General features: G+C 38.6%; 2 protein-coding genes and 2 non-coding genes across 7 annotated transcripts in view; 3 read left to right on the forward strand and 1 right to left on the reverse strand.

The window, feature by feature from the left end:
* tdrd7b (tudor domain containing 7 b) overlaps positions 1-1,968 on the forward strand; it is a 19,719-nt gene extending 17,751 nt beyond the window's left edge. For all 4 annotated transcript variants that reach the window (XM_067523307.1, XM_067523306.1, XM_067523308.1 and 1 more), the window contains 2 exons: positions 211-371; positions 619-1,968. In XM_067523307.1, coding sequence (XP_067379408.1) covers positions 211-371; positions 619-839 — 382 coding nt within the window. In that variant the 3' untranslated portion in view covers positions 840-1,968. The remainder of the gene's footprint in view (positions 1-210; positions 372-618) is intronic.
* A 151-nt stretch (positions 1,969-2,119) lies between these two features.
* Positions 2,120-7,440, reverse strand: si:cabz01076231.1 (calcium-binding protein 2). The gene is made up of 7 exons (XM_067523311.1): positions 4,928-7,440; positions 4,590-4,728; positions 3,814-3,844; positions 3,320-3,463; positions 3,122-3,231; positions 2,759-2,906; positions 2,120-2,584 (listed from the first exon to the last, which is right to left on the reverse strand). The coding sequence occupies exons 1-7, from the start codon at positions 5,008-5,010 to the stop codon at positions 2,556-2,558; spliced, it is 684 nt and encodes a 227-aa protein (XP_067379412.1). The 5' UTR covers positions 5,011-7,440; the 3' UTR covers positions 2,120-2,555.
* LOC137138522 (U1 spliceosomal RNA) lies at positions 7,297-7,460 on the forward strand. Its single transcript, XR_010916068.1, has one exon. It is a non-coding gene; the product is annotated as a U1 spliceosomal RNA (small nuclear RNA).
* A 3,445-nt stretch (positions 7,461-10,905) lies between these two features.
* On the forward strand, positions 10,906-11,069 carry LOC137138524 (U1 spliceosomal RNA). Its single transcript, XR_010916070.1, has one exon. It is a non-coding gene; the product is annotated as a U1 spliceosomal RNA (small nuclear RNA).
* Positions 11,070-13,221: the final 2,152 nt, after the last annotated feature.

Raw genomic sequence — 13,221 nt, forward strand, 5'->3', positions numbered from 1 at the left:
CCTTGTACAGGGATGAGTGGTTAAAGATAATGGATTGGCAGTCTGAATACAGCTTTCGAAGGCTAACAGCTCAGGCTGAAAAAAATGACATTTAAGCACAATGTGTAACTCTTATCTCCACTATATGTGGTGCCTTTTTGTCCACTAAATATTCAATAATGAAGGTGCTCTTCCTGAATCTAACTACTCCTCCTCCTTCTCTTTTCTCAGTTGGCATCGTGTGTTAGTGAAGGGAGTTCTCACCAATGGGTTGGTGTCTGTCTATGAGTTGGACTATGGTAAACATGAGCTGATAAGCTGCACACAGCTTAGACCACTTATCAAGGAGTTCAGACAGTTGCCATTCCAGGGAATCACTGCTCAACTGGCTGGTAAGAACAAGGAACATTCTTTTACTTTTACAGTTTTCTTTTCCATACTCTGTCCCAGTTGTGTGCATGGGAGGAAGTGTCACAAATACTGTAATGGTGATCTACAGAAAAGGTATGGGCATGTTATGCCCCTTGATTAAATATGGAGGGGGACATTTCTTGTGTGTCTGGATCTTTTTTCTTGTGTCATTAATGTGAAAGTCAACTCAAGCCCAACTGACCGGTTGTTCTCTGTTTCTGCTTACAGGAGTGAAGCAGAGGCAGTGGTCAGAGGAGGCTTCCATTGTTTTCAGAAACCATGTGGAGAAGAAACCTCTGGTGGCCCAGCTGGAGGCCATACAGGAAGCCAGTAACCCCTGGGACAGGAAGCTAACGGTCTTCCTGGTTGATACTTCACAGGAAGAAAGAGACATCTGGGTGCATGACATCATGGCTGAGTTTGCTGATGAGCTGACCAACGAGCTCTAGACAAAAAGGTTTTGTCCACATTTCAACAAACCAACTCAGTTAAGAAACTTGAGTTGTGCTTAAGGAAGTTTAATAACATGTACTTAGAGGATGGAATTGATAGGGAGACAAGAGGTATAGGTATTGTAGCCACTTGCTTCTTGTATTATGTACTCTATGATGAAGGATGGTGTGTTTTTGAGTGTCTGCAGTGTGACCATTGTGACAAGTCCACACTTGCTTACAGTAAACACAAAAGTTAGATCTTTCCATTTTTGTGTCACAAAGCTGTGAAAATGATACAACATGCATTCTTATACTGTACTGTTCAATATGGGCTTTAATCAAAAGCAGCATCCTAAAGCGTTGTTAGTGCATCCAGTTACAGTATGTGTCATACTGGGGACGCCTGAATGTCCTAAGCCCTGTAAATGTGAGCACCATGCAAAAGACACAAAATGTTCACATTGACTCAGCAAGTTCTCACTTGGTTGAAAAAACATTTGTTTACAAAATCTCATTCTGATCATCAAGTTTACAAAGAGCAAACATTCCCCTACAGGAGGAGCAATTGGTGGGTCAGTGAATCACGAGAGATGAAATTATGTAAATCTAAAGATAGATTGCAAAATGTATTGTTTTGGTCAACAATAGGAAGCATCTTAAATGGTATTATTGTTCTCACAGTTGCCCCCTAATAACACATGCGTGCTGATTCAGAGTCTGCTTTAATACTCGACAAACATGAAGCAGAAACTGAACTGAATGGGGATTGTGACGGAGAGATAGGATTTTTCAGATGTAATCCGTGAAAATGCACGTGTTGACGCTCAGATCCTGACTCCTATGATGGCACTGCCTCCTCCATCTTCTCTCTACATGTGCACCACAGATGCCATTTTAACTTTATGTTGTTTGGAGGGATTAAGTATCTCTCCTTTATTAGTCAAAGTCTTGTCTGACAAGACTTTATTTTCAGCAGATTAAATGTGCTGCATGCAAGCTGTGTGCGCATATAGTTTGATGTTATAATCAAAATAAGCAGATTAAGTTACCAGTAGTGTTAAGCATGTAGGATTTTCAAATTTACATTCTGATTATGGTTGAGTCCAGTGCCACTATCAAATGTGAGGCTGATTTGATTCAATTTTTTTTTTTTAATAGACCCACCTGCACCATGGTTTTGGATGTGCAAATGTTTCTCCAACTCTAAAGATCGCTGACCTGACAAAGCTCAAAGCTGCATTGTTGTTTTTGACAGATGACCTGAATTTAATTTATAGTTAACTTATATTCTCTAGATGCAAATAACTTTATCATAACCATTGTGTTTAACAATAACCTTGAGGTAATAAAAGAGATGTTTTTGGAATAAAGTCTGTTTGAGAGGTTTAAATGTGATTCCATTACTTCTTGGACTATAAATTAAGAGTAGTGGTCTTTTCAAAATGGCAAAATTGTTTTTTAATTTCTTTATTAAAATAGTAAAACATTTTATTCTTATTTACATGATACATGATAAAAGGCTTATGCATGCACTATAATTGTTGTCAGGCCCAGCAGCTTCATCCTAGTTTCTTTACACTTTCATCCTTGATACAATTATTAGAGCATATAAAACACATGATATGATGCCTTTACTTACATTAGAGACACAAATAAATATTTGGTCGTAATTATATCCACTAGTTGTGCAATGACTTGGAAGTGTAGAGTTGTCCTTGTTTTTTCCAGCAACTAGCGAATGGAGAGCATCATCACAAACTCTGAAGAAGAGGAGAGAGAAAAAGATAAAGGCAGAGCAAGTTCAGTGCAGAGTTTATCTGACTAAGCAGCAAGAAGTTCACTAGCAATGTTGCACATTCATAAAATGAAATACGCAATCATCACCAACACATCAGGGTAATCAGTTAAATGCTGCCTAAACTAATTTTTCTTACCTTCAAAGTCAATATTTCCATCCGCATTGATGTCAAGTTCCTTTAAGATCTCTTCCAGTTCCCCCTTCTTCAGCTTCTCACCTAACAGCGTCTTCACTGCCTCTTTCATCTCATCCTGGTTGATCTTTCCATCTCCATCAAGGTCAAACTTTGAAAACAGAATTTGATCAAAAATCTGCTCTGGAAACATCAGCAGACAGTAAAAATGCTTTTCTTTTAGTAAGTGAAATTGACTTGTGTTCTTTCTTGATCTGTTATGTCAGTTCCCATTAGTAAATTTCATCTTACTGATCTTATCAATCGCCCTAATTCCTTAACTACATCACTTCTTTTATTATTATTATTATGAAGTGATTAACTGACCTGCACAAAGGCAGATTGGAGCTCTTTGAGTCCCAGCATATCGGCAGTCTCTCCCATCATCCTGGGTCCCATTAGTTCAATAAAGTCTTCAAAGTCCATTAATCCTCCCACTGTAAAAAGCAGGTCCAGGTAATTAACAATATGCATTTAAATATAGATTGTTTTAACGTATGTTTATTGTGACTCTGATCATCTCACTTCGCATCTTTATCTGTTGCACTATCTCCAGCAGCTCCATCTCTGTAGGCATGTATCCCATAGTCCTCATACATTCAGCCACATCTTTGTAGTTCAGGTAGCCATCTTGGTCATAGTCAAACTCTTTGAAGGCTTCTTGTAACTCTGCAGCAAGTTTAAGAGTTCAGTTTCAGTTTCAACTTTGTTTGAAAAACAAATTAACTGTCAAGAAATTTTTCAGTCATTTTTCTTCTTAGGTTAAACTCAGACTATTTGAAAAGTGGAGAGAATGAGCAGGGACTGAAATGAAATCGGAAAGATGAAACCAAAAATATACACACTTGATAAGGGATATGACAATGCAACACGAACTTTTCATTTTGCTCATGTTGTTTTTTGATGATATATTTAATGAAGTTTTAGGAAATGCAGAAGATGCAGCTAATAACACATGAATTATTGAAATGTTATTAGTATCTTGGGTATAAATGTTGAGATGTGACAGTGACACTTACCATCTAACTCAGCCTGAGCCAATTCTCTGTCCTGCAGAAACACCAGTTGAACATGTTACAAATTAATATACACAATGGAACATGTGGACATAAAATTTTATTGACACCTATCTTACCAAAGATTTTAAACTACTGGACAACTTAAATATTAAGAAAATATATTTGCCCAACACGTGTGAATGAAGTGGACAAAACAAAATGACAAAACACTCAGACTTAAACAATGAACTTATACATACTTGAACAGTGTGAATAGTAAATGTTTTCAAGTTGAATCAACCTAGTGGCTTATAGTCTTTATCAAGATAACCCTAATTAAGTTTGACATTAAGTCCCAACTAATAAGCCACTAATACTGTAGACACACCAGGCTTAATGATAGCGGCTCGAGAAAGATCAGGAACATGTACACTGCCTGACTTCTACCTCACTCCTGACTCTGATGTTTTAATGTTTCACAGTTTTCATATTTTACTGTACTGGAAATTGTGCTTATATTAGTGCTATCTCATTTCCTTCTTCATATTTTCAACTCAAATTCTTTATTTAACATTCTTTAAATCTTCAGCGTGTTCAAAATTCATATGTGACAGGAACATTAGAATAAATCTAACAGGACTTCAACAGGACTGTGTGATATAGACCATGGGTCACATTGCTTGTGTTGTTCCACCAAAGATCAGATACAACAATAGCAAAGAAGAAGATGGTTGCATGTACAGCAGCTCCTCTATACATAATATTTGAATGACAAAATGTTAGTGTCAACTACTTACTGCCCCAAACACACTGTTGAGCACAGACATGTAGACTTTGTTCATACTCTCAGTGCTTTTCTTAGATTTCTTTGATGACTTTTGGGGTGTTCCAGAGACTGAGCCGGATGGAGAGGCCTTAGCAATGGCATCATCTTTGCTGAAACAGAAAAACAAAAAAATAGCACAATAGTCACAGACTGCTCCAGACCAGAGAGACCCACTGGTTGATTGGTTGTCACATAAAGACAAGACTAAGGCTATGCATGAAATTATGCATCACCACAGATTGGACTGTTTGTCATACTAAGAAAACTATACAGGTATTGTTAAAACTGCACATGAATAACGAAACTTACCCATCTGTTGAGGCTGAGTTGACAGATGTTGTAGAAGACGCCCTCTCTCTGGCCTTAGACATACTAGGGATGAACAGGAACATACACACAGTGTAGCCATTGAATCCAAAGACACATTTGCATGTGTGTTCACACGTGTTTAGACAAGCTTAAGAAATATTCTTATAAATGCTTTCTGGGATGCAAAAAAAAAAATGCAAGAGAATTTAAATCATATTTAGTCAAACACTTAAATTGGAATGAAATAAGTTTTGTATCACTGTGAAGTGATACATCTTCTAACATATTCAGTTATGTTATCAACTTGCTTACCTGAATTTCCTCTCTTAAATGGTGAGAAAAGAAAAGAAGAAAACAGAAAAACAAACTAAAGCACAATGGTCATAGACTGATCCAGACCTCAAGTTGAGAAGCGCAGCCTTTTTTGCCCTGCTTGAGTTGTGCTCCCTCTGTGCTGTGAATGGCTGCACACTATTCCGCCTGTTCTGCTGCTCCCTCTCTTCTTGACCTCCTTCGTCAGAGAGGCTTAACAGGTAATTACTTGGCTAAACATGCAGTCAGTGATTAGAAAGCAAAACGTGCCATGGCAGTGTGACCAACTTGACCTTTAAGAAGTCAGTATTTTAGTTGTTTCAAACAACAGCTTTAAGTATCTTTATTTGTAGGCCCTACCAATTTAAAAAAGAACTTCTAGTTTTTTGAACTTGGCCTCTAAGCCCTGCAGAGTTGTTATTCACCCTGGATTAATAAACCTTGTTGTTATTATTTTTGTATTTTAACATCTCATTATCCTGTGTTTTAATTTTATAATGAGGAAGTCCCTACTAACAATATTTGGTTCCGGAACACTTGCGCACGGTTCACGGGGCGCACGTGTACGTCATCAGCATCACATTTTTACCTGTTTTCTATGCGTGGAGTTACTTGGGCTCAACATTGGTCATGTTTGTGTATATATTAGTTTTCTTCTGTAATATTTTTATTACGGCTGTAGACTATACCGGGACCTGCTGGAGGAATGCGCTCGACATTGCCTGGAGGCAACTTGTTAGAATTTTATTGCAACTCAATGGCGGATGTCGACCCTCCTCAACTTCTAGGTGAGTTTTCTGCACACAAAACCCTCTGGGACGTTTTTAGCCATTTAAATGAGCTTATTGTTGTTTTGGCAAAAGCTTTGTTTAATCGTTGTTCTAACTAAAACCAAAGAAAACACTATATTGTTGTTTATGTAAGAAAACTTAAAAATCTTGACAACAAATAAAGTTCCATCCTTAATGTGCATCAGTTACATACTTAGTGTCACTGCGCCACCTGCCCTCTAACACGGGGTCTATGAATTGGGTAAATGAAGGGCATTGGATTCTTTCTTGTTTCAGCTTTACTAGTTTTTCCGAAAGCAATTTGTTGTACTAATATACAATGGAAATGTAAGCCAATTAGACTAGTTTGCACTAATAGTTTTTTTTATTTTTAAGTATGCGGCCCCTCCCACCCCGTTTCTTGTGTTTCCATAAAATGACCTAATAACTTGGATTCTCCACCGGATGGCGCCAAATCCTATGTGTGGAAAAAAATCTTCGTTGTGATGTAGTAGATTCATAGTTTGTAGTATTTTTACATCTACTTAATAAAAAAAATGATTCGTACTTAGACGCCCCTTTATAGCAGTGACGGCTCTCTCAGGCTTCGCTTCCTGATAACTGCTCATTTCTAATCACAAGAGGGAGGTGGGCGCAAAGTGTCCCCCTGAATCCCCAACAGCCCATTCCCATCCTCAGCTATTCAGTGCCGGTCCAAGCCCGGTAGAAATTGGGGAGGGTTGCGTCAGGAAGCGCATCCGGCGTAAAAACTGTGCCAAATCAACATGCGGACAATGATCCGCTTTGGCGACCCTGAACTCACGTGATAAGCCGAAAGGACAAAAAAATTGATTTATACAGTTTATAGTGTACTTTATCTGAGAGTAAGCTGATCTCATCATGTGTCCACGTAGTAACGACTGACGCAAAGAGCAGAGACGGAACACTCACTTGTATTGCTGCATTTGTAATAAGTGAGATCCACAGAACCAAACTAATTTGCTGGCGTTTATTGTTTGTAAATTTAAAAAGAAAATATTCCGGAAGTAGCGTGCGACGTGACACAATGGGGCAACGCATGATGGGAAGCACAAGAAAATGCCCAAACTTTAAACGTCTAAAATTAAGTGTTTTCTTTCAAATGATAGCGTTTTAGAACTGGTGCTCGTGTATAATGTCAGTTGAGCATTGCAGGCAGTGTGAAACTAGAGCCACTTATTTCCGCGTCACCATCAGTCTAACATGTCTGCGGCAGAATGAGGCTCCTTGGTTCGCCGTGTACAACTCATACTTACCTGGCAGGGGAGATACCATGATCAAGAAGGTGGTTCACCCAGGGCGAGGCTCAGCCATTGCACTCAGGTTGTGCTGACCCCTGCGAATTCCCCAAATGTGGGAATCTCGACTGCATAATTTCTGGTAGTGGGGGACTGCGTTCGCGCTCTCCCCTGTATTCATGTGGAAAATCAATGTTTTAACTGTAGCTTCAAGGAAAGCTGCTGCTGTAGTTTCGTAGTCTAATGCTGCTCCCTGGTGGGCGAGTGGTGAACAGCGTGATGTGGTTTCCACACTGGTCATTGTCAGTTTCACCTGTAATGCACCAATATTCATCCAAGTCTGAGTGACATTGTAACTGTCTTGCACAAAATTGTACTTTGGTGTTTTTTCTTATCCTAAATACCATCTGTTTACGCTTTTCACTTATGCCTTTATTACCTAAAGCTTGTTTACATTTCACGTGCCACAAAAATAAAATAATCTGTCATTGTTGTACTATACCAGTGTTTTACCGCCAAGTAATCGGACAGTCTCCTTTTCACTATGTATTTATAGAGTTGTACAGTATTGTTCAAAATAATAGCAGTACAATGTGACTAACCACAATATTCCCAGTTTTTAGTATATTTTTTATTGCTACATGTCAAACAAGTTACCAGTAGGTGCAGTAGATTGTCAGAAAACAAACAAGACCCAGCATTCATGATATGCTCGCTCCTCAGGCTGTGCAATTGGGCAATTACTTTAAAGGGGTGTGTTCAAAAAATAGCAGTGTAGTATTCAATCACTGAGGTCATTAATTTGGGATGAAGGATGAAGCCAGCACTTGTTGAACATACATTTGAAAGCCTGAGGAAAATGGGTCGTTCAAGACATTGTTCAGAAGAACAGCGTACTTTGAATAAAAAGTGGATTGGAGAGGGGAAAACCTATAAAGAGGTGCAAAAAATGATAGGCTGTTCAGCTAAAATGATCTCCAATGCCTTAATATGGAGAGCAAAACCAGGGAGACAAGGAAGAAAACAGAAGACAAACATCAAAATGGATCGAAGAATAACCAGAATGGCAAAGGCTCAGACAATGATCAGCTCCAGGATGATCAAAGACAGTCTGGAGTTACCTGTAAGTACTGTGACAGTTAGAAGACGTCTGTGTGAAGCTAATCTATTTTCAAGAATCCCCCCAAAGTCCCTCTGTTTAAAAACAAAAAGCCATGTGTAGAAGAGGTTACAATCTGCCAAAGAACACATCAACTGGCCTAAAGAGAAATGGAGGAACATTTTGTGGACTGATGAGAGTAAAATTGTTCTCTTTGGGTTCAAGGGCCACAGACAGTTTGTGAGACGACCCCCAAACTCTGAATTCAAGCCACAGGACACAGTGAAGACAGTAAAGCACGGTGGTGCAAGCATCATGATATGGGCATGTTTCTCCTACTATGGTGTTGGGCCTATTTATCACATACCAGGGATCATGGATCCGTTTGCATAAGTCAAAATACTTGAAGAGGTCATGTTGCCGTATACTTAAGAATACATGCTCTGAAATGGTTGTTTCAACAAGACAATGACCCCAAACACACTAGTAAACGAGCAAAGTCTTGGTTCCAAACCAACAAAATTAATGTTATGGAGTGGTCAGCCCAATCCCTGGACCTTAATCCAATCCAGAACTGGTGGGGTGATCTCAAAAATGCTTTTTCTGAAGCAAAACCAAGAAATGTAAATGAATTGTGGAATGTTGTTAAAGAATCGTGGAGTGGAATAACAGCTGAGAGGTGCCACAAGTTGGCTGACTCCATGCCACACAGATGTGAAGCAGTTTTAAAAAACTGTGGTCATGCAACTAAATATTAGTTTAGTGATTCACAGGATTGTTAAATCCTAGAAACAAAAACCTTTGTACAAAATAATTTTGGGTTTGTACAGTCAATGGCAGACACTGCTATTTTTTTTTAACACACCCCTTTCAACTAATTGCCCAATTGCACAGCCTGAAGAGCGTGAATATCATGAATGCTGGGTCTTGTTTGTTTTCTGAGAATCTACTGCACCTACTGGTAACTTGTTTGCCACGTAGCAAAAAGAAATATACTAAAAACCTGGATTATTCTGGTTAGTCACATCGTACTGCTATTATTTTGAACAATACTGTATACTCCAGTTGTTGCATATAGTCTGTGAAATTCGACAAGTGACTTTTGCTGTAGTACTGATCAATGATTAAATAAATTAAGTTGAAATATTAAACAAAGCTATTGACTAGATGGTAAAGTATCAGTAAATTATAAATTTAAAAAAGTTGTACAATGACATGCAACTATAAACTTTATTTCAATAAATGAGAAAGAAAGCTATTAAAAACCAAAGCAATGATATACAATCCAGAAAATCACATTATTCAAGGTGTAAATTACAAAAGAGTGAAGCAATACAACAAAGAGGTACAAGAGGTATAGGCATTGTAGTCCCTTGCTTGTTGTATTATGGACTCTGATGGTAAATGATCTGCACTTATATAGCGCTTTTCTACCTATTGGCACTTAAAGCGCTTGTTAATTGGTTGTCACAGTGTAATATAAAAAGTAGCAACACCATCTTTTTTGCATTTACATGTAGTGTTTTGTAAGAAAACTTAATGTCTATCAGTTACATACTTAGTGCCACCGCGCCACGTGCCCTCTAACATGGGGTCTATGAATTGGGCAAATGAAGGGCATTTGATTTGGTTTTTTTGTTTTTAAAGTCCATTGCGTTTCTTAGGTCATTTTTTTTTTGGAAACATAATGACTTGGATTCTCCACCGGATGGCGCCAAATCCTATGTGTGGAAAAAATCTTCGTTGTGATGTAGTAGATTCATAGTTTGTAGTATTTTTACATCTACTTAATAAAAAAAATTATTCGTACTTAGACGCCCCTTTATAGCAGTGACGGCTCTCTCAGGCTTCGCTTCCTGGTAACTGCTCATTTCTAATCACAAGAGGAAGGTGGGCGCAAAGTGTCCCCCTGAATCCCCAGCAGCCCATTCCCATCCTCAGCTATTCAGTGCCGGTCCAAGCCCGGTAGAAATTGGGGAGGGTTGCGTCAGGAAGCGCATCCGGCGTAAAAACTGTGCCAAATCAACATGCGGACAATGATCCGCTTTGGCGACCCTGAACTCACGTGATAAGCCGAAAGAACTAAAAAAATTGATTCATACAGTTTATACTGTACTTTATCTGACAGTTACTACGTGTCCACGTAGTAACGACTGACGCAAAGAGCAGAGACGGAACACTCACTTGTATTGCTGCATTTGTAATAAGTGAGATCCACAGAACAAAACTCATTTGCTGGCGTTTATTGTTTGTAAGATTAAAAAGAAAATATTCCGGAAGTATCGTGCCACGTGACACAATGGGGCAAAGCATGATGGGAAGCACAAGGAAATGCCCAAACTTTAAACGTCTAAAATTAAGTGTTTTCTTTCAAATGATAGCGTTTTAGAACTGGTGCTCGTGTATAATGTCAGTTGAGCATTGCAGGCAGTGTGAAACTAGAGCCACTTATTTCCGCGTCACCATCAGTCTAACGTATCTGCGGCAGAATGAGGCTCCTTGGTTCGCCGTGCACAACTCATACTTACCTGGCAGGGGAGATACCATGATCAAGAAGGTGGTTCACCCAGGGCGAGGCTCAGCCATTGCACTCAGGTTGTGCTGACCCCTGCGAATTCCCCAAATGTGGGAATCTCGACTGCATAATTTCTGGTAGTGGGGGACTGCGTTCGCGCTCTCCCCTGTATTCATGTTGAAAATCAATGTTATAACTGTAGCTTCAAGGAAAGCTGCTGCTGTAGTTTCGTAGTCTAATGCTGCTCCCTGGTGGGCGAGTGGTGAACAGCGTGATGTGGTTTCCACACTGGTCATTGTCAGTTTCACCTGTTATGCACCAATATTCATCCAAGTCTGAGTGACACTGTAACAGTCTTGCACAAAACTGTACTTTGGTGTTTTTTCTTTTTCTAAATACCATCTGTTTACTCTTTTCACTTATACCTTTATTACCTAAAGCTCGTTTATATTTCAGGTGCCACAAAAATAAAATAATCTGTCATTGTTATACTATACCAGTGTTTTACCGCCAAGTAATCGGATGGTCTCCTTTTCACTATGTATTTATAGACTTGTATTCTCCAGTTGTTGCATGTAGTCTTTTAAATACGACAAGTGACTGTTGCCGTAGTACTGATCAATGATTAAATAAATTAAGTTGAAAGATTAAACAAAGCTATTGAGTAGATGGTAACGTATCAGTGAATTATAAATTTAAAAAAAGTTGTACAATGACATGCAACTATAAGCTTTATTTCAATAAATGAGAAACAATGCTATTAAAAACCAAAGCAATAATATACAATCCAGATAATCACATTATTCAATATACAATGAATATAGAAGTCCCTGTCCCACACAGATTGATATACAGCACCAATAACGGCATGAAATGGTGCAATATGGGAGCTAGTTAGTGATGCAGCTTAAATGGCCACATGGGCCTATGATAAACCTGAAACAGTTAATTTCAAATCTGATATTGAACATTATAAAGAAAAAGACGCAATGAGATGTAACAATGTCACAGAAGAGAATACAATAAAATAGATATGTAACATGATGTCTTGTCTGTCATTCTACTCTTTCACCACATTAACCAAGCTGCTGTCAGGCCTCATCTTCTCAGACATAGATGCAACTTTGTACAGTGGTAACAAACCAACTCAGTTAAGACACTTGAGTTTTGGTTAATCAAATACGAAGAGGTTTATGCATCTTTACCTATGAGGGGCTGAAAGAAGAGAAGTTACAACAAGAAGGAAAACTAATAAAAGAAGAAAGTTTAATAAAATGTGATTACTCACAAGATGGAAATGATAGGGAGACAAGGGGTATAGGTTTTGTAGCCACTTGCTTCTTGTATTATGTACTCTATGATGAAGGATGGTGTGTTTTTGAGTGTCTGCAGTGTGACCATTGTCACAAGTCCACACTTGCTTACAGTAAACACAAAAGTTAGATCTTTCCATTTTTGTGTCACAAAGCTGTGAAAATGCTACAACATGCATTCTTATACTGTACTGTTCAATATGGGCTTTAATCAAAAGCAGCATCCTGAAGCGTTGTTAGTCCATCCAGTTACAGTATGTGTCATACTGGGGACGCCTGAATGTCCTAAGCCCTGTAAATGTGAGCACCATGCAAAAGACACAAAATGTTTACATTGACTCAGCAAGTTCTCACTTGGTTGAAAACATTTTTTTACAAAATATCATTCTGATCAAGTTTACAAAGAGCAAACATTCCCCTACAGGAGGAGCAATTGGTGGGTCAGTGAATCACAAGAGATGTAATGAGATGACCAATGTTTATGGACATTGTTTTATTTTTTTAAATAAACTATGTAAATTTAAATATAGATTGCAAAATGTATTGTTTTGGTCAACAATAGGAAGCATCTTAAATGTTGTTCTTAATTATTGTTCTCACAGTTGCCCCCTAATAACACATGCGTGCTGATTCAGAGTCTGCTTTAATACTCGACAAACACGAAGCAGAAACTGAACTGAATGGGGATTGTGACGGAGAGATAGGATTTTTCAGATGTAATCCGTGAAAATGCACGTGTTGACGCTCAGATCCTGACAGCAGCTCCTCTATACATAATATTTGAATGACAAAATGTTAGTGTCAACTACTTACTGCCCCAAACACACTGTTGAGCACAGACATGTAGACTTTGTTCGTACTCTCAGTGCTTTTCTTAGATTTCTTTGATGACTCTTGGGGTGTTTCAGAGATTGAACCTGATGGAGAGGCCTTAGCAATGACATCATCTTTGTTAAAACAGAAAAACAAACTAAAGCACAATGGTCATAGACTGATCCAGACCTCAAG

The sequence above is a fragment of the Channa argus genome, chromosome 12 (assembly GCF_033026475.1).
Source record: "Channa argus isolate prfri chromosome 12, Channa argus male v1.0, whole genome shotgun sequence".
In the NCBI taxonomy this organism is placed as follows: domain Eukaryota; kingdom Metazoa; phylum Chordata; class Actinopteri; order Anabantiformes; family Channidae; genus Channa; species Channa argus.